The sequence below is a fragment of the Pleurodeles waltl genome, chromosome 4_1 (genome assembly GCF_031143425.1).
Source record: "Pleurodeles waltl isolate 20211129_DDA chromosome 4_1, aPleWal1.hap1.20221129, whole genome shotgun sequence".
In the NCBI taxonomy this organism is placed as follows: Eukaryota; Metazoa; Chordata; class Amphibia; order Caudata; family Salamandridae; genus Pleurodeles; species Pleurodeles waltl.
Genome location: NC_090442.1, coordinates 996,381,052 through 996,401,594, shown reverse-complemented (window position 1 = coordinate 996,401,594; position 20,543 = coordinate 996,381,052). Strand labels below are relative to the sequence as shown.

Here is a 20,543-nt window from a genome sequence, read left to right as displayed (position 1 = left end):
AACTACGCTCTCTCATTATTCTTTCTCATTTTATGTAAGAGAGTTTCAGATGTGTGTTTCAGACTTGATGGAGGTGATCCTTTTTTCCGGAAGATGTGATCTTTACCATTTCTCGACTAACAAAGTCAAATACCAGGTCAGAGAGTGTCTGAGGATCTTAGAGCTGTGAGGACGTCTCAATTACTAATCTTGATGACCAATCCTCATAAACCAGTTTCCACGCCCACCATGGCTAGGTGGGTATGTTGGGTCATGCAGAAGGTGTGTATTGATACTTCAGTATTTGGGGTCCCATGTCTTCCAAAGCATTCACACTAGGGATACGGCTGGAAAACATACTAAAAACAGAAGATTGGTCATCTGATTCTATTTTTAAAAGGTTTTATTTTAAACCAACAACCCAGTTGGCTTCCATTGTGGTAAGCATGATTTGAACTAGCATAATTGAAATCCCCAGTCCTGCTGTAGAATGAAAAAATTCCTTGCAAATGTAAAGGAAAATATGATTGGAGCAGACAATTAACACCTTGGTTTTGTACTTCTAGTGACGTAATGGAAAGCATTGTTATAATTTGGAGGACTTTCTGATTGGTTTATAGAGGTCATATGATTGATGGCATGTTTTAAGTGTTAATGGGAGCTGTTGTTTACTTTTTTTTTTTTGCTGTTGTGGGTTTTTCAGTAAAGGAAGTAACGCATAATCTTCAGCTTCGTGTCCTTAATAGAATTTACATTTTCTTTTATGTCTGCTAGAAAAATGTTCAATATCCCATCTAAATAGGTTTGTTATTATGCATGCAGGAGCTAGTACTTTAAATCGATTTTGTAAACTTTTCTATGTTTTGTAACATGCCTCTGCCAATATTTGCTTTAATAATAATTTAATTATCTTTTTGACAACTCCAAAACGAATTGAAAGTTATGTCTTCTTGTATTTGCTTTTAAAAGTGCAATTGTTTTTTTTTTTATTCATGTAGTTTAAAAATGAAGCTGAAAGATCTTATTCATTTTCGGGATTTGCAGAAGTATCTACCAATCCGATAAATCAACGGCCCATCAGCAACCCTTCTGTACTATTAGCTTATCTACTATGTAATCACATCGTCTTTCGTTCTCCTCGTTGCATCTTTAAATTCAGTAGAAGTGCTTCCGTAGTCTCTCTTCCCTTTCTTTCATTACCTCACTCGCGAGGGCGTATGGCGGCTGAGTAGCTACGTCACTTCCCATAGTCTAAAACTTTGCAGGTTCCGGTCCCAGGGTGCAGTGCTTCGAATCATGGACCACAATGGTAAGTGGGGTTTTGCAGTGGACGAAACGAGTGGGTCCTTTTTTAGTGCCGCCGAGCAGAGGTTTCTTCAGTAATTGCCCTAGCTTGTCCGACAGGAGTGTGGTCTGTCCCCAGATCGATTTGCGATTCACTCAGGTGTCTGTCCGCGGCCAAGCCTGTCAGGACGCGTGACTGCTAATCGCCTTGGATTGTTTTGTTTATGTTTGGGTGTAGGTGAATACAGATAGGGTCATCATTCGTTACTGCCAGTTCTTCCGCTGTCATTGACAGACCCCCCGCCCCCTTTAATAGCAGCTCTTCTACCCTCTCCTACTCCTTTTTCTGCCAGACCCTCTCTTGCTCGCCCTTCTTGTTAGAAGGTCTTTCGCCCGTCATTACTAGCATGTTTCCCCCGCCCCCATTGATAGTCCGCCTCGCCACCTTAGTAACAGACCCTTCGGTCAACCATACGGAACCCTTCCGTAGCTTGCCGTGCTGATAGCCCCCACTATCCCACGGGATCCCCCCCGCACCCACTGAAAGAATATCCTCTACGACTAGCTGAATCTCCACTCCCTACTTGACAGGCCGCTCACAAGCGTGTAGACCCTCTGACACAACCCGTCAGTACACTACTTTATTATATAGTGCTTCTGCTTAGTTGGCCTCCGTAGTCAGTGATAGCCTTTGTTTATGTTACCCGCGACCCATGGTTCTAGTCTTACATATTGTTGGTTCCTTGCTGTACGTTGGCGAACAAAACAATATGAAATCATGATGATTGTAAAACATGTAAAAATACGCAAACACCACTCCGTGTTTCAGATTCAAGAAAAAAAACTGGCTACTCTTTTGGATTCGCAACATAGATTAATTATTTTCGAAAAGCTCTTAAATTTGCATTTACCAAAGTAAATTATACTTTAATACCACTTAATATGATTCAATTACAATCTCAGTTGAAAGGCACACGTGCCACTTCTTTGGTGAAACAACAATTTCAAATGCGCATAGGTAAAATCTCTATGGCTAGTATACACATTTCTCTCGGCGGCAGAAATAAATTGCGAGCATGGTGTGCTGTTCACGTTGAAATTGATGGTGGGCACTTTAAGTGTGTGATGCTCGAGTCTAGTGTTGTCATTAAATTGCAGCGTTGGGTGCATGTGTTGCCATATTGTGGTTGGCAATGAAATGCATGTTAGAAAGCAACCAGGACTATACCGTGGCCCCTGAAAACTGCAAAATTACAGGCACTTAATACTTTGAACTGGTACAATATCCCTGTTTTGAACTAGGCATTCTTCTCTGCCTGCTTATTGTCAGGCCTCTCTACTGGCAGGTTTTTATCCCTTAGCTGTGTTCTTTCCAAGGTTTCAGTTAAAGCTATTTCTATTAAAGGAAGTTGAAACATTTGAGTAGTCTCTTTTCTATCCGTAGTACTGTAATGCTATTCGTATTTGACCACCAGCTCCATCTTGACCACTGACTCCATTTTGTGTTTAACTTAGCTTCATACTCTATCACCGTCGGGTATTTTTCTGCGCACAGCTTGTGCAACATGTTTTTGCTCTCTTTCTCACCAAGGCAGGGACATAACACGGAGGAGTGAGGGAAAGATAAGGCTGTACCAGAAGAATGTTTATGGTATGGCAGGGAACAGTTAGGTCTTGGGGGCGCACCTTGGGATGTGGGCAATCTATAACGTGCTCTTTCAACACGGACTGGTATAACCAGCGATTGAACAACAACTTACAATATGGGAGGGAGGGGATCTAGAATTCTCCTCTTTAGCTTATTTAAGGGGGAAACATTGGCGACTGGGGCTAGACAGAACCCATTCCGGGAAAGGGATGCCTTTGCCCAGTTCCCATTGAAGGTCGTTTTCTCTCTTTTGGCAGTTGTCTGGGTTCTTGACTTGAAGTTGGCAAAGAGATGACGTCCCTACCTCACCCTATGGTGATGCATTTTTAATTCTGATTTTTAGATTTGCGTTGTGAATGAATAATCACTGTATATGTAGATATATTGTCCATAATTGAGAAAGTGTATTTTCTATGTTTGTTTCCATGATCATTATTATTCTACTGCTCTGATTATTTTCAGAAGTGTATTCGTGTTACTGCATTTGACCTGCACGCTTTCCATATATGAACCTTGAAAAGTGCTTTAATAAATGTATTACTTTGGCTAAGAGTGCTGCATTGTTTGCATACCTTTAATTTGGTCTTGTCTCATTCTGAATAAAGCAACACAAGTACTTCTCTCCTTTATTTTGCAAACGTCCAGTAGTAGTAACATAACCAATACTAAGCAGATATTTCAGTGAAAACTTGATGCTTCAAGTTGTAGCGAAGGCTGTTTCATGTGCACCATTGTTGCCCAACAGGTCTAATTCAGAGGTCCCAACCATTTGAGTTCTGTGGACCTCCACTTTATCAATACTGGAACCCGGGGACCCCATTGATTCATTATTGGAATCTGGGAACCCCCCACTGAGTCCATTACTGAAAGCTGGGGAACTAATCTATTAATATTGTTTAATTTTCTCAGCAGTCACGTACCTCCTGAGGAGGCTTTGCGGCCCTCCAGGGGTCTCCGGACCACAGGTTTGGGAACCACTGGTTTAAAGAATATAGAAACCTTTTTCCTGTACATATGGATCGCTGATGCTGCTGTTTTTAGTTCAGTGTTGCTGCAGGCAACAGATGTGATATTTTCTGTCTTCACGGAGCTCAGTTTCTTTCTCCTAACCAGACCTCGAAAAATCTACTCACTATGGCATGTCATATGATAATCACGTCAAGCTATTTTTAGGACCTACTCTCCCCTTCTGGTGAGTTGACAAAGAACAGGTGTTCTGTTCAGTCAGAAAGTGAAAAAGAGGCCTTTAAATCTTCTTGTCACGTTTGCTCTGTGTTCAGACAAAGGTCAAGTCAGTGTGTTTTTTTTTTTTTTTTTTTTTCCATTCTGACTGCAGAGTTCCAGGATTTTATAAGGCGACCTGTAAGAAGTGTGAAATGAAAGGCTGTATGGGTTTTTCCTTACATACATTTAAATAAGTTAACTGTACAAACATTTAAAAATAAATGTTAGTAGCTGTAAAAGACCATTTTTTTTCTTCTTCAGTGTGATGAAAAAAATATTTCAACAGAGTGAAAAGAAATGAGAACACTTTACTTGGTGATGTGCAAATTATAAATATGTTACCTGACAGCCGTTTTTCACAGATTATTAATACACTATATAGTTTTATCAGTATAGCGGCACGTTGGTGGCAAGGTTTGTGGAAATTTACAGTCTGTAAATGACAGTGCGCTACCACATCATGCTTTAGTAATACATTTATTAACCCCTTCGCTGCCAGGCCTTTTCCCCTCCTTTGCCAAACCTTTTTTTGGCTATTCGGGGCAGTTCTAGCTTAGGCCCTCATAACTTTTTGTCCACATAGGCTACCCATGCCAAATTTGCGTCCTTTTTTTGCAACATCCTAGGGATTCTAGACTTTGTGGGTTCCCCTGAAGGATACCAACAAATTACCCAAAATACAGCGAACATTTTGTTTAAAAAAAAAAAAAAAGGGGGGGGGGTGCTGCAGAAGAAGGCTTGAGGTTTTTCCCCTGAAAATGGCATCAACAAAGGGTTTGCGGTGCTAAAATCACTATCTTCCCAGCTTTCAGGAACAGGCAGACTTGAATCAGAAAACCCAATTTTTCAACTAAATTTTGGCATTTTACAGGGATATACCCCATTTTTACAAAACAAAAATTCTGTGTGCTTCGAGCCTCCTTCCAGTTAGTGACAGAAATGGGTGTGAAAGCAATGCTGGATCCCAGAACACCTAGCATTTCTGAAAAGTAGACACATTTCTGAATTCATCAAGGGGTAATTTGTGTAGATCCTACAAGGGTTTCCTACAGAAAATAACAGCTGAAATAAAACAAATATTGAATTTGAGGTGAAAAAAACCAGCCATTTTTCCCCACGTTTTACTCTGTAACTTTTTCCTGCAATGTCAGATTTTCAAAAGCAATATACCGTTACATCTGCTTGACTCTTCTGGTTGCGGGGATATATAGGGCTTGTAGGTTCATCAAGAACTCTAGGTACTTAGAGCCAATAAAGTAGCTGCAGCTTGCAACAGGTTTTCATTGTATACCGGGCATACAGCAATTAATTTGGTGAAATATAAAAAGTGAGAAACAGGTATCAAGAAAACCTTTGTGTTTACAAAACGGGCACAAGATAAGGTGTTTAGAAGCAGTGGTTATTTGCACATCTCTGAATTCCGGGGTGTCCATACTAGCATGTGTATTACAGGGCATTTCTCAAATAGATGTCTTTTTTACACACTGTCTTACATTTGGAAGGAAAAAATGTAGAGAAAGACAAGGGGCAATAACACTTGTTTTACTATTCTGTGTTTCCCCCAAGTCTTCCGATTAAAAATGGTACCTCACTTGCATGGGTAGGCCTAATGCTCGCGACGGGAAACACAGCATGGACACGTCACATTTTTTACATTGAAACTTGACTTGTTTTTTGCAAAGTGCCTAGCTGTAGATTTTGGTCTCTAGCTCAGCCGGCACCTAGGGGGTTACCCAGAATCCTTTCCTTTGCAAACCTCAAACTTTGGGCAAAAAAACACTTTTTCCTCACATTTCAGTGAAAGTTCTGGAATCTGAGAGGAGCTACAAATTTCCTTACACCCAGCGTTCCCCCAAGTCTCCAGATAAAAATGGTACCTCACTTTTGTGGGTAGGCCTACTGCCCACGAAAGGAAATGCCCCAAAACACTATTTGGACACATCACAATTATGCAATACAAAACAACCTGTTTTTTGCAAGGGGGGTGGGTGCACCTGCGCTTTTGGTGCTGGGCTCAGCAGCCATCTAGCGAAACCTACCAAATCCAGGCATTTCTGAATACTAGACACCCGAGGGAGTCCAGGGAGGTGTGACTTGCGTGGATCCCCCAATGTTTTCTTGCCCAGAATCCTCAGCAAACCTCAAATTTAGCTAAAAATCACATTTCTGTGTGGGATCACCGCACAGAGACAAATTTACTACCCCCCAACGTTCCCCTCAGTCTCCCGGTAAAAATTATACCTGCCCCCCCCCCCCCCCCCCCCCCCCTCCCCCAAACAAAACATACACACACCAATCCCTGGTGCCTAAGTGGTTTCTAACCCCCCCCCATTGGTAACGTTTCGGTCATTGGCTTGCTGAATCACATGTTATGATAGGGTGGAAGGGTTTTATAAAGTGAGAACAGGAGCCTGCCGTTTGAACCCCGGTTACCCGTAACCTGCCAAAGATGCTGGCATGTTGGCAAATTTTGTATTTCCTATAGATTACAGGGGTGTGGAATTTAATAAAATATCTACTTGTCCATGTAACATGTTTCTTCACAAATCTACTTGTCCCTTTGGTGCTGTGTAGTGAGGCAGCAAATTATGGTAACAGTCTCATTATTTTAAGATCTCTGATAATAGCCTCTTGGTTATGCCAGGGCTAGTACTATTTTAGGGCTTGAATACTAGCAATTTCCTTATTTCTCCACCTTTCTGCATACCTACATATGCCGTAAGCCATAGTTCCAGGGTTAGGATGTCGTTAAGTCAGTGCAAACCTAACTTGCATGCTTTCTTTTCCCATACTGATAAAGGTTGGACATTTACTTCTGACAAGGGTGGAATTAGAAGTTCTTCCAGGGTTGGGGAAAAAAGTGGTTGTGGGGAAAGTGAACTTGTAAACTCTCAATAGATTTTCGCATGAGCAAATCTACACATGCATATTTGCTCATGCTAAAATAAAGCTTGCAAATATTTTCTAGGAGTAAGATTTCCACTTCTACTTCTGTAAATGCTTGTGAATTAATGAAAGCCATAATTCTGCACTAATGCAAAGACATATCATGGGTGCACTTTTGTGACTCTTTCGGAATTGGACCCCTAATTATGCTGGGTGCTAACCATGGGCTTTTGTTTCTATTAAAATTCTATTTCTCTATCAGTCTGGCTTTACTGTGTGTGATAACATTCTTCTCTGTCACATGGAGCATATTGGCACACAGTACTTTTTAGTGCCAGCAAATACTGTGCCCATGTCTGCTTTTGGAGACCAAAAATAAGTTTTGCTTTTTGCGAATGTTTGTTACAGTGGTGAGCGCCAGGCAGCTCCCACAAGAAAGTGTTACAAAAGCCATGTCAAAATAAGACACATATTAACAAAACAAAAAGACTGACCACCAATGTCAGACCTATTGGCTGTGCCAATGATATTTCATTTTCATGTTTCCCATAATGTTGTTGAAACTGGTTTCACTAGTTTTCCATTATAAATATTATTTGGAAATACTGACGTGCGTCAAAACTTTTTACTGAATGATGCGTCAGAGGAATGGTATCTAAAATTTCACAGTAATTTGTCAAACATTTTTTTTTTTTTCCTAGTTACGTGTTTATGTTGTGAATATTATTTGCTTTCAAAATAAAATGCTCAATCTTGCTTTTAAGCTTGTGCAAATATTTTCATCTAATCATAGAGCATTACATGTATCCTCATATTATTGAACTTTGAAAATGTAGATACACTTTTTTTTACTACACCCACTGTCAATACTACAGTCTAAGCTTACAAGTAGTATTTCGAGCTCTCACTCTAATAATAGAGGCTTTGCATTAATGAACCATAAATACAAGTTCGATCAGCATTTACATATGGGCACAAATATTACCTCAACTGTAGACAATCCTGTTTCCTCTTCCATAATGTGGTACTGGCAGCCAAAGGGTTTGTGTTGCCATGGGGTTGGACCGACTTGTCCCAAGGACAAAATTCATATGAAAACTTGTCCTTGATCCCAAACAATATATCATGGGTGTCAGGCTATAGGAATTTCACAATCCTGTCCCCGTTGGCAAGTTAAACCGTTTCATGGTGTTGACATCTTGGTGAAAGTTCTGTTTTGTAAGCTACTAAGCCCATATTGGAAGGAGCTGTAATCTAGTGACTAAGATGATTACTATGGGCAGGCTTCGTCTCTAATGTTCAAACCCGTCTGTGACCATATTTTTTGATTCTACCCAAACTATTTTAGAACTCCTGCCTGTATTTGTCGTTCAACATGGTCCGCTTGTGCATTTTTCTTGGTGTCGCTTATTTGCTGATGATAGTTTCAGTGCAGCCTTGTAGGTAGTACTGTCTGTGGTGTCGTGGTTGGATCTACATTTTCTTTCTAGGTGTTTATCATGTCGTTTGGTGTCTCGGAGGTCTTCTATGTACCAGCTGGCATGCTTGCTTGATCTGCCATGCTTGTTAGGTTTGACGGGTGCAAGAGAGTCCATGCAATTCTTGATCCACTTGTAGTGTTGATGTCCTTGTCGAGGCTGTCTGTAGGGCTAGGTTTATCGCTGCTGAGCCAGTCTGCTTCTGTGATTTTGCCCCTGCTGCGACTTGGAATGCTGAACATGGTAGGGTGTTGACTTTTAGATGTGTTGATTTCCAAGTAGGTGATGGAGCGGTCAGTCCATCTGAGCTGTGTGGTAAAATTGTATTTGATGCTGTTACTTGTGGCGAAGATGGGGTCCAGTGTGTGCCTTGTGTGTTGGTTCTGAGACGACCTGGGTGAGTGACTTCATTCTTATACTGACTAGTAATAAAGCCATATTGATGGACTGGCTCTTTTCCAAGTGACTTATCCCCCTCCTCAAATATTCTGTCCACTTCCACCAGAAATGCTGCTTCCTTCCATTGACAAGGCTTGTTACATGGCCCTGCATCTATTTGCCCCACCATGTTGAATGATTCCCCACCAAGTGCTGAACAACTAACCTCAGTTCATAATAAACCTCTTCAACCATAGTTTTTGCAGGCTTTAATACCCTCCACCACAACCCTGCACCTAGCCTTACCAGAATATTTGCCTACCATTTTCCTATGAATGCTTGTGTTCCGGCTTCGGAGAAACTGGCCTGTCAGTTTAGGCTGGACTGGTCCCATTGCAGCAGGGGCAAGGCTGATTTACATACAGCTTGGTCCCAAACGAGGTGGCATTGTGTGCAAAAAATAACAATGGACTAGGTTGCAATCCGAGTAATTACCAGTGGCTGAGATTAATTCAAGCATTCAATCCATCACTTTTTCGTATACTTAAGACTACATTTTAGCTATCCAAGATTGGACACGTTTGAGGAACGGTGGTCCGTTTGCATCTGTTTGAGTAAGAATTGCTATTTGTGCCAGGGAATGACCCTCCTTTCTTTGGACCTGTAAACAGTTAAACTAAACCTAATGTCTGCCTGTGGCTTAATTTGAGTTGTGCTATTGCGGCGCTTAAGAACTTGGAAAGATTTTTTGCTGCACTTGGATTACCAAGTCTCATCCCATTAAATGTTTCTTGGGCATAAGACTCTGTGTTCTGCTAAATCATCATAATGGGGGGGGGAGTGGACCTTCAGTTTCTCTAATGACGTCCTGCTTTGTGAGAAGCTTAGAATGTAAACAAATGCCCGATTTTTCAGGAAGTCCTAGATTCGTGCAGTACAACTGACATTTAATAATGAACCTTTCACCCCTGCTAGTTCTTGTCCAAAGTATCCATATATAAGGTTGAACAAAAATAAAAATCAGTTTTCAAATTGCGAATTGCTCTTGAATTTACATTTGTTGGACTTGTTGATCTTTCTATATAAATATTCACATTTAGCCCTTTCCCAGCTTTTGGGAGCTTCATTGGTTTGTTGTAAGGGTCCAAGATCCTTAGGGGTTCATTGCCTTAGAGCTATAGCCACTTGTTATTTGTTTTACATGTTATTTAATTGCTCCGTCAGCAAATAGTGTCACCTTTGCAATCCGAGGTCTTAATCTTTTGGGTGAATCAATCTCCAGTTTGTATGTTTGCATGTGACATATAATAAAATCCTTAATTCCACAATCTTGTTTCTTTCTTCATTACTTCATTTGTGATTATTTGTCCTGGCAGGAAATTGTCATAATTGATAGTATCAGTAAATAGTGGATTGCTGACTAAGGCAGAAGCCATTGGAGCAATTTATTCTACAACTTTTGTCATATGTTTTAAAGTAGGAATCTTAATTTTTCTCAGACCTTTTGATCAGCACTGTATTTGACATTACACTAATGTTCTCATTCTCCAGACCTCTTCTCTTTTGATTGCAACATTACGGTTACCAGCCGACCCGACCTTTTCACCTATCTTACATGATCCACATCACATAACCCCAGCAACTCTTGTCTCACGTTAAGAATACTACTAGTCTTCTTCCGTTGGCCGTGAATCTACTGCTGTTCCTCAATTTCAGAAAAAAGTTTATTCAAGAGAGTCTCTTGAAATGAATGTCTCGAGGGAATTATTTATTACCATTACTAGTGTTTTCAATTCTGATGCTTTTTAGTTCCACATCCTTCGTTTTAACATGTTCTTGATAGTCACATGGCTCCTTTTCTATCAGCACAAATAGGTCACTTCAACTCAAAAGGCCAAAATTCCACCCTGTCCTCTTGTTGGCTTCAAAGAGCTGTTTTATGAGTCTCGGTTGAGGGTTCCTTTACCTGCATCTAATATATATATTGCTCAGGAGCAGTGCTTAATTTGAGCTGGTGGTTTCCAGTGCTTGGCACCGGCTCTATTAACAGCCTGACATATGGTGGCACTGTTTGTATGATCTTGTGAGGAATAAAACAACAATTGTTATGATAATTAAATGTTAAATTCACTAATACCTGCCACACAGAGCTATAAGAATAGAGTGGACGGCGTGCATTCGTTATTTTTAAAGCCTGGATTGTCAAACTTGTATGAGTGTGATGGTTAGTTGTAATGGTACTGTCATTGGTAGTGCAAGCTGTAGTGGCTTAAAGACAAGGGCCCTGGCACTTACTTTTTGCAAATTGAGTACAGCTGAGGAATAATAGCATTCCTACAAGAGATGCTGAGTATGTTAACCCAAATAGTAAATGAAAACAAACATTTGTAATTTAAAGTCACAATCCATTGATTTATTCTCCTTTATATTAAATAAAACCTGTCGGTGGCAGCAACTCAAAAACATTAATTCGTCACTAGATGTGCAACAGTCTCTCGATGATCCAGGCACCAGCTCAATGACAGTGGCCGGTTTCATTGGAAAAGAGATGTACATTGTCAGCATAAGTCTTGCTTTTCTTGACCAATTCCATACTGACTGCATATGGCTTTCAAATCTAGTGCACCTTCCTTTATTGTGGCTAGTGTGAGACACCTGTAAAATGTGTTTGAGCAATCTTGAACAGCAAACCTGCCGTGAATCCTGTCCCTTCCTTTTCATCTGTGTCCCTAGTCCTTCAAGTTGCTCAGGTTCTCTAATGCATTTCTGCTTTCAAATAAGTCCAGCAGTATAACAAAACAAACCGGGTGGGCCATTTGGCAGAGTTGCAGGTAGGATAATTCTAGAGTGTATTAGTGATCTTCAGAAACTGATGGCCTTCATCAGAGTGACCTTGTGCTGTGTACTTTCTGTGCTTTTTATAGCTGATTAACTAACTAACTATGAATCTGAGCTGCACACTCCAGGGATATTGTCTCCATTGCAACAGCTTGGGTTCTGGCTCCCTCACGTTTTAATTAGTTCGGTGGTTATTTGAAACCTGTGTTTGAAGGCCCAGGGATTAAGTTAAGAGGGGAAAAAGGTACATTATAATAACATAAATGTCCACGGTCATTTACGTATTGGGGAATGATGGTGTGGGAGGAGGAGTCTGAGTGTAAGTTTCATTCTTGCATTGTTGACTTCATGTCAAGGATGTACGTCTTCAGTGCTGTCTTAAATTGGATTAGGATATTTCCATGAGACCATATAAGTGCATTCCTGTGATGAGAGCCCTGTAGTTGGGAGGAGTTGAAACGGGGTTGTCCAAGGATTAGGTGGGGCGGGGGGGGAGGGGGTAGAGGGAGAGGAGAGTGGTTGGGTGCTGCACGATTATGGGTGCAGGATATCTGCATACTGTTTCAGAAGGCAGGGGGCAAAGTATGAATATCCTTGAGCACCAATGAGAGCTATTTTATGTTAGCCTTTGTTTCCGGTGCAGTTTCCCAATTTGTGTGTTATGTTATGGTGCTATGATATTGGAAAGAACGCGACAAGTGTAGTGAAGTTAATCCCTAAGTCTTAGAGCAACTAAGCATAGTAGGCTGTTACAGTAGTCTAATCCGCTGATACTCAAAGGTAAGCGTGGACACATCTTTAAAATATGTAATTACTTGTGTCTTGGCGCTTTAACAGTGTTTTAGATAAGGGAGGTTTGTCATATGTGACTCAGACAGTGTGCAGTAATTTCTATGTCGTGGGGAGAGAGTATGGCAGAGAACATATGCAGGTTGGAAAACCTGATGGCTTCAGAAGAGTTGAACGCAAGAGTCGAAAACCGCACTCATCTGCTTTTGTGGCACTGTGCCAGCAATGTCCAGGCTCAGTGGGTTAATGCACCTTTTGAAGACATCCTGGATCACAGATGTGAACCCAAAGGTAATTAGGGTATCTAAATGATTTTTTTTATTTTATGTTCCATTCCTTGACTTGAAGTCAAGCAATTCTGGTTAGCATAAAGCATACTTATGGGAGGAATTGTCACCGTTAAGGCTGTAGAGTGAATTATTTTTTATAAATTGTATACAGCAGTAGCTTGCTAAACTTACTTGTACGTTATAAAAACTGATAAAGCCATACCAAGGTTTCTAATGAATTAAGGTGATCGACTGTTAGACGCGCTTTAAAAGGAAGTCTGTTGCTAAATATGTAAATTTGTTTGGCCACCTTGTTTAGATTGGGATTGAATTAAGTCATTTAAATAGGTAGCAAGAGGGATGTAGTATCTTTATTGTCAGTTATAATTGCAGGGCTACAGTTTGAGTAGCAAATCAGTAATGTAAAATATATTTAACACCTGATTAGTTGTTGTTGTGTGCGTTTTTTGTTGTTGTTTTTTAAAAAAAAAAAATTTAAATATAAAAGCTGTGTAAAGTTCAGGGGTCCTGTGCATTATTCTTGGTTTGAGTAAACCAAGTTTCTAGACCTGCTGGACAGGCAACGTTTTAAAGATGTTTTGGGCCAACTTAAATAAACAAACGGCAATCTAGTTTTTCACAGCAATGAGAGAGCGTAGCCATTCAGTGACAGTTGGATGTAATATCAAAGGGACCATGTGAGTGTTCTCTGCCAAGAGGTAGTAAAGAAAACTGAGACTATGAGAGCACCCATTGATCAGGTAGAATGTGATAAACAAAGTAGACCGGTGGAACAGTCATGCTGGGTGAGGCGAGTGAGGATGGCGCAGAGCACCCGGGAGCAAGTTTAATTGGTTGAACAGGCAATTCAAGATCCGTTCATGGCCTTTGCTGGCAATTCTGAGGGATGCAAGAAAATTCAGGGTTGAATGGTTGGCACTGTTGGATGTGGCTAGAAAGCAAGTAGAGCAGTAAAGAGAATCAGTGGTTGTGTTGTTGCGTAGGCTCTCATTATCTCAATGAGGCTACTGGATTTGAGTGGCAGAACCACCTGAATTGTGGAGAACTGGGTCCAGACCCACACCGTGTGACAACTGTCGGCCTAATCTGGTTTTCCGGCTAACTAGCAGCATCTAATCTCTGCCCAAGAGCAGGGGGGATTGTGGCAACCGGGTGCATGACAAAAGTGACTCCTCAGGTGAATCCTGGTTGATCAGATCCCATCTTTTTCTCTGTTACAATAGTCTCACATATGCAAAGACAAACAGAGCCAGGGAATGGTTCAACAACGTTTATTGAATTAACTGCATCTTAGATAAAATGGCATGAAACGCAATAACTAGGATGATAGAACGTGCTAAAAACTGAATGGTGACAAGAAGAGTGAAACACAGAAAAAGTCCCACAATACTGTCACTTGGCATAATAAATGTGGTTCCTACCCAAGCTATGTTAGAGCACAGCATGATGAGCCCTAATCCGCTCTTCAGGTTTCCCCCCTGGGAAGCCATCGTCCCCCATACCTGAGCATGGAATACTGTTGTCTAAAAATACACCATCCCCATGTAGACCAGGGATCCGATAGTCTGAGTAAGCAGCTGTAGTGAAGGCAATCAGCATGCAGTCGTGGTCATCTGGCTGGAATCTCCCTCCAACATGTATGGGTAGAAGTGTTTTTATTATAATAAAACAGCTGAAGTTCTGAGAAAATGTTCCCACATAAGGATGTGAATGTTGGAGATGCAGCTTACCACTTTGCCGGCAACTCCACCTGGTTGTACCCTTGAGGAAAGCACAGAGTGAAAAGAATGTTCTAATAGAAATGCAATGCTTTCCTAGGCGAAAGAACAACTGGATAAAGAAAATAAAACAGCGCCACAAATATGGCCTGTGCTAAAATAATAAAAGGAAGCTGAATAAAATGTAACTGGGTTAAAGTGCACAACAGCAGGCCTAGTTGCTAAAACATGTATAAAAACATGGCTAAAATAGCTATACAACAGTGTCAAGGTAAGTTATTTACAGGCATGAGAATGATTGAATAAAGAGACCAGAATCCTGACTGAGAGGGTGCAAGTTGGCTATTATAGTGGCTAGTGAGTGCGCTGAACACTAGCAGTTTCATTTAGAGGTTGTAACACCCAAAACACTAAACACAAACCGTTTGTGTATGGTATTGCAGAGCTTGACAAATCTACTCAACCACTCACTATGGCAATTTTTATTTTATGAATTGGAGCTATTTTTAGATTCCACTGGACCCTTCTGGAGAGTGGACAAAGAAGAGGTGTTCTTTTCAGTCAAACTGAATTAGCAAATTAAGATGCCTTTAAGTCTTATTCTTGTCACATTTGGTCTGTGTTCAGAGACAGAGGTCAAAAGTCAGTTTGTCTTCTTGCAATGCAAATACTTTTCCTTGAGACTGTAGAGTTCCAGGATTTTGTAAGGTAAATTGTTTGACCTATGTGAAATGAAAGGCTTTTGGTAACAGGTTTTTCTTAACAACTGCTACGCCAGATGCGTGTATGCACACCAAGTTGCAGTAGAACTCTGGCAACAGACTTTACTAACCTTTTAATGTCTTATTTTTCCCACAGGTAAACGCACATAATTACACTAGCTTTGTCTTCAAATCATGTCTAAAAATACTAACTGGTTTAAATGCGTTTTGTTTGGCAGTGCCAGTAGAGGCATCATTCAGTGAAGCCTGGTTGCCAGTATTAGTATCGCTTCTTGGAACCAGTTTTGCCTGAAAGTCTGTCTCACCTGTTACCTAAATATTATTATAAAACCACATTGAAAATGCAGGCACCCTTTTTTTCTAACCATTACTTAAATGTTGACAGTATAATTGATGTTACTGTGTGTTTTTCTTGTAAAACATGACACCAAACATGTTTGACTCGTGGGACTTGTTGGCAGATGCCAGTGCTTTTGCTTCCCCACCCCCAGCTAATGTGATTGGCCAAGGGTTTCCCTCTGGTCCTTGTATATTTTGGGTAAATCCATGGAATCCACATAGGAATAATTTTCTTTCACAGTAAATATCTCCTTTGTGTTACAAGTATTCTTGTAGCTACTGAGAGGGAAGTCTTCTGTGACCCCCTGTTTTGCTTTCACATATGACCGAGCTGACAAAAAAACTCTGTAATGCACTTCTGAGTTTAAAGAAGACCTTTATTATTACTTCGCCACAAGGTTCCTAAAAAAATGAAGGAGAATAGTAGGTCGAAGGCACACGTTTAAAAATAGACACAGCAATGAAAGGAAAATATATCAAAATGATTCTCAACTGCAATGTACACAGCAAATATATGTGATTATATTCTAGCATCATTGCAAAGCAAAGGATGAAGTAAAAATTAATCACCGTAGGGCCTGCCAAGATCTTCATCTTTCTCATGCTAGCAAGAAGACGACCCCTGTTCAACTGCAAGAAAGAGATCCTCACCTTCACAGGAAAATGTCAGGCATTTGACGTCCAATCCTGACCACGGTATCTGAAATTCCCCCGATACTGAGCAGGGCCTCCTATTTTATAGCTTAAACAATCATGGAAAGAGCCTTCTGAAAGGCCCTCCCCTCTCAGATGGAAATATTCAAACATGCTGGCTACTGTATAGGTCAGAGTTGGAAGAAAAACGTTGAAAATTGGCCAACCTTTCAAGGCTTCCCTTCCAAGGAGGCACCTTTCCCTGCACTGGAGAAAACAAAAAATATATACATTCTTATCATGAACTGTTCGTGTTTGGTGAGAGAAGTACGAAGAAACAAACTTAGTTTACCATGTGGAAAAACACAGCTCACCTGCAATGTCTCAACTGCAATGTCTAATGCCATGATAAAGCCAATAGGCAGCTAAACTGAATACAAAATGTAATCTGCAACTGGTGAACACAAAACAACTAATAGGCACAGTGGTGAACATAGTCAGTGGTAAAAAACATCTATTTTTACAGCCCCCCTCTTTCATATCTTTATTTGCATCATTTCTTTTTTCCATAATTTTTATAAATGATCTACTGGGCTGAGACTAATTTTCAATTCAGAATACTTTGTCAGTGTTTTAACTGTTTACTCACTAATGTAGGTTCATATTGAATGGTGTGTTCAGCTTCCTAAACCTTGTGAAAGCCGTCAAATCAAGAGGACGCAACTGAGATGGACAAATCCATCCAGTCGTAAGCAAGGGGCTAACCCAAAGCTGACTATGGAAATTATAGGATTGGCCAACAGACCGCTAAATATGTATCGAGCCAAGACCTTCAAAGAATTTATATCGTTTTTGTTGCATCGATTTTTAGATTTTTTTTTTTTAAACACTCCCTCACCAATGCTGCCCCACCTTTCACTGAATGATTATAAACATGGTGGCCATATTGGCGAGTCCACATATTCTTATTCTTATTTTTCCTTTCTAAAATGGTTGTCATGTTTATGATCAGTTGGGTAACGTGTCAACAGAAGCGTCTGAAAAATAAACGGTACAGATAAATAAGCCTTCTTTCTTAGTTTTTTCCTTTGTTTCAAAAGAAGATTTTACAGCAGTGTTCCCCTCAGGCAAGACTTATTTTGTCTTTCCCCTCCACGCCTCTTCTGAGACTTTTTCTCTTGATGTGCCCGTTGTTAATTTTCTTGTTATTTGTGTCCTCTAACTTTTTTTTCCAGCTGAGAAGTATCTTTTTTTTTAACACAAGTTTCTAGAGAGCTTGCTGTTACCATTTGCTTTCACTTCAGTATCACTCATTGTTTTCCCACTCCTCATGTGGATGATCTCCAGTGCTCTCCTAACGCCTGTTACCTTGGTTGTCATGATGTTAGAGCTTTTGCCAACCAGCTCTACTTCTGCACCACTTCGATTTCCTGTGAAACTCTGGCATTGCTTGCTTTCCAACATGAACTTTGTTATTGGGGAGTAAGCATGTTCAACCTACCCCTCAAGGTAGCCACTCTAATTACCTCTGGCATCTGAAGAAAATCATGCTCTTCCAATTTGGGCGCACCTCAAACATTTCTATTCCTGTTCACAACTCTATTTATAGGCCTCCTGTCATAAACTTATTACACAATAGATGGAGGAAAGGCAGAAGGTTTCAGCCTTCTGCAGAATTTCAACCACATGGACATTACATTCTCAAATGGGGGGGCCAGAGTAGCGTTCCCACTGAGGCCATCTGGGCTGTTCCTGATAGCAGATGGATGTTCCCTTAGGCTTCATCCTCCATAATAAATGAATATATTTAGGGCTTTCATCTAGCCCTTTTTGTTGGTATGTTGTGTTGTCAGTCTCATTGGCGAAGACCAGCTGCTTCCCAGCAGTAACTTTTCATCAAAACCATGACAAATCTAGACAAGCATTGACAAAGCCAAAAAGTCTGGCAGCCCACGTTAGAATAATTAGCTTTTCTGTTGCTAGATTTATGTATGTAGTTTTTAATAGTCGTTAGTAGCCTCAAAGTGCCAAATTGTAACAGATACAGGTTTCATGCAGTCATAAAGAGAAGAAAATATTTCCAATTTAAAAAAAACAAAAAAAAAGTTTTAAGCAATATTTCATTACTTTCATTCAGAGTATTTACAATAAGTTAGAGAGATCGAAAGGTATGATAAGTTTAGCTGTGTCTATCCAAATTTAGAAACGACTGTAATCTCCTAATAATTGTGTTATTCACATAACGTAGCAGCATTTTTGGCCCTTGATTCCTCTAGGTAGCCCCATTCCTGAGATTGGGCATTCAAAGGATTTACAGTCGAAAATACGCAATTAAGCTATAAGGTATTGCTGGAATTTCATTTTTTGTATAACAGTTCAAGCATTCAACAGTTCTTAAAAAAAAGTGTGCAAAGCACTTACAGATCGACTCAGGGAAATTGTTGAGTAAAGAATTTAATGGGACATTAGTGGGCTATCTGACCTCAAAAGGGATTTAGGGCAGTTGTTTTTAGCATGGTTGAGCTCTCTTAGAATATGGGGAAAATACATGTGTGGGTATTTTCTCTCGTAATGGGAGGTCTTGTAGTTCTCTGCTGTTGAATTTAAGTGCCACCAGCTTCTCTGAGGGGTTTCCTAAAATAGTTCAGTTAGTCTGTGAACCTTGTAGCATTAAATTTAGTTTTTTAGGTTGTTTCATATAGGATCCTAGTCACTTTGGTTAAGTATTGATCATTCACTTTATCCACCTCTTGAATGAGTGCGATTTCACAGCGGGCTGGGATATCTAGTCAGCTGTCCATTAGATGATTGTTTTTGCACTGTCTGATCTGTTGTTTTATTTTTCTAGTTGTACTTTGGCTGGAGTTCTGAAGTCGGAGAGTCCAAAGTGGACAAGAAAAGGGTCCTACTAATATACCTGGATTGACAGTCTGCCTTGACTAATTCAGATTTTGCAATCAAAAGGTTATAAATAGAACATTTCTCATGAGTAGGCTAAACGAAGCGTTGAGTATTTTTCTTACTGAGGAAAAAAAAAAGCAGTAAGCTGAGACACACTATGTCATTCTAGGCTCCCCAGTGAAGGTTGAATGTACCACAGGTTATGTTATCAGAGGTCTGTTCTTTCTCAAGGATAAGCTCTCCTCTGTTCTGCACATGATTGTTTCCAGGGGATAATAAATGAGGTGAATTTTTGTGGAGAGTATGTCGGCTGTGTGACTTTTTATTAAGATATTGGAAGAAGAGTTTGTCATTTTTCACAGTCTTGCATTGAATTAAGTGTGTGTAAAATTGTCTCACTCGCCGCCTTATAAGTTTAGTCAAGTTGAATGAGTGAGTGTTCGTTGGTATGTTGAACCACAATTTTTAAAGCCTACTGATGTACCTCATCAAGTGTCTGAAAAATAAGAAGTTTAAGTGGTTATTTGTTATAGGATCTGAGATCTCTTCTCTGTATTAAGCCACTGATCTGCTGTTGTGAAGGAGGAATTTGGTTGATGATTGAATTGTGGACTGTGAATGGTAAGAAATTAATCTTGGTGAGTTGGGTCGAGATGCATCCTCGGCTTTGCCGGTTGGTTGTTTTTTGTGTTTCAAGATGGAAGGGTTAGTGGAAAGTTTCTGATGGTGATGGTTGGAGATGGTAGAATCCTACTAAACTAGGTGAGTATTTATATTGACCTCCGATAAATTGGTCTAGTCTCTCTTAAGATGTGGGAATGTGTTCCTTCATTTTTTTTTATGGTGGCAAGTTTCAGCATCTATGCTGGATGTAGGGGAAGAATTGAAGTGCAATATCATATTTTCAAAATTGTAGTGTTGATGGGGTGAGCTTTGCGTCAGCGGCTAGAAGTCTTGTTGCAAATAATAGGGTAACTTTGTTTTGGTAATCATCTTGGTCCTGCTTTTCTGGAGGGTTTCTATTCTCACCAAGGGGTAGAGTTGTTGTCAATGGATGTGGTTTGAATACAAGGTCAGTGTGATACATTTTGTAGTTGTCATTGGGCGATGACAGTATGAAGTAAGAGCATAGTAGCCCTATCTAGGGGGCAGCTGGGCATGATCTGGTGGAATGGAGAGAAGAGCCTCATTTGAAGAGAGGTGGGAGGTGTTGGTATTTATTAACAATTCAAACTTTTTTTGGAAACCATATGTTTTACCATCACAAGCATGAATTCTCCCTTTGCCTTTGTTGTGCAGTGAAATATGTTTCTGCTTTGAAAATAGGTAAGGGGATTATGGCTGCTTGGTTTGTTGTGGACTTTGAATTTGTGGGAAACTGTTATGTTTGAGGTGAGGATCTCTGCTTACAGTGGTATCTTTTCTGATTGAATAGG

At 40.3% G+C, this 20,543-nt stretch overlaps 1 protein-coding gene across 4 annotated transcripts in view; it reads left to right on the top strand.

The window, feature by feature from the left end:
• Positions 1 to 1,184: 1,184 nt before the first annotated feature.
• The window catches only part of CBLL1 (Cbl proto-oncogene like 1), a 61,243-nt gene continuing 41,884 nt past the window's right edge, over positions 1,185 to 20,543 (top strand). The window contains exon 1 of one of the 4 annotated variants that reach the window (XM_069229826.1): positions 1,185 to 1,288. In XM_069229826.1, coding sequence (XP_069085927.1) covers positions 1,276 to 1,288 — 13 coding nt within the window. In that variant the 5' untranslated portion in view covers positions 1,185 to 1,275. Of the gene's footprint in view, positions 1,289 to 1,325; positions 1,424 to 3,206; positions 3,227 to 18,481; positions 18,550 to 20,543 lie in introns of those variants that run through there. The other 3 variants (XM_069229828.1, XM_069229829.1, XM_069229827.1) reach the window with 3 other exon arrangements.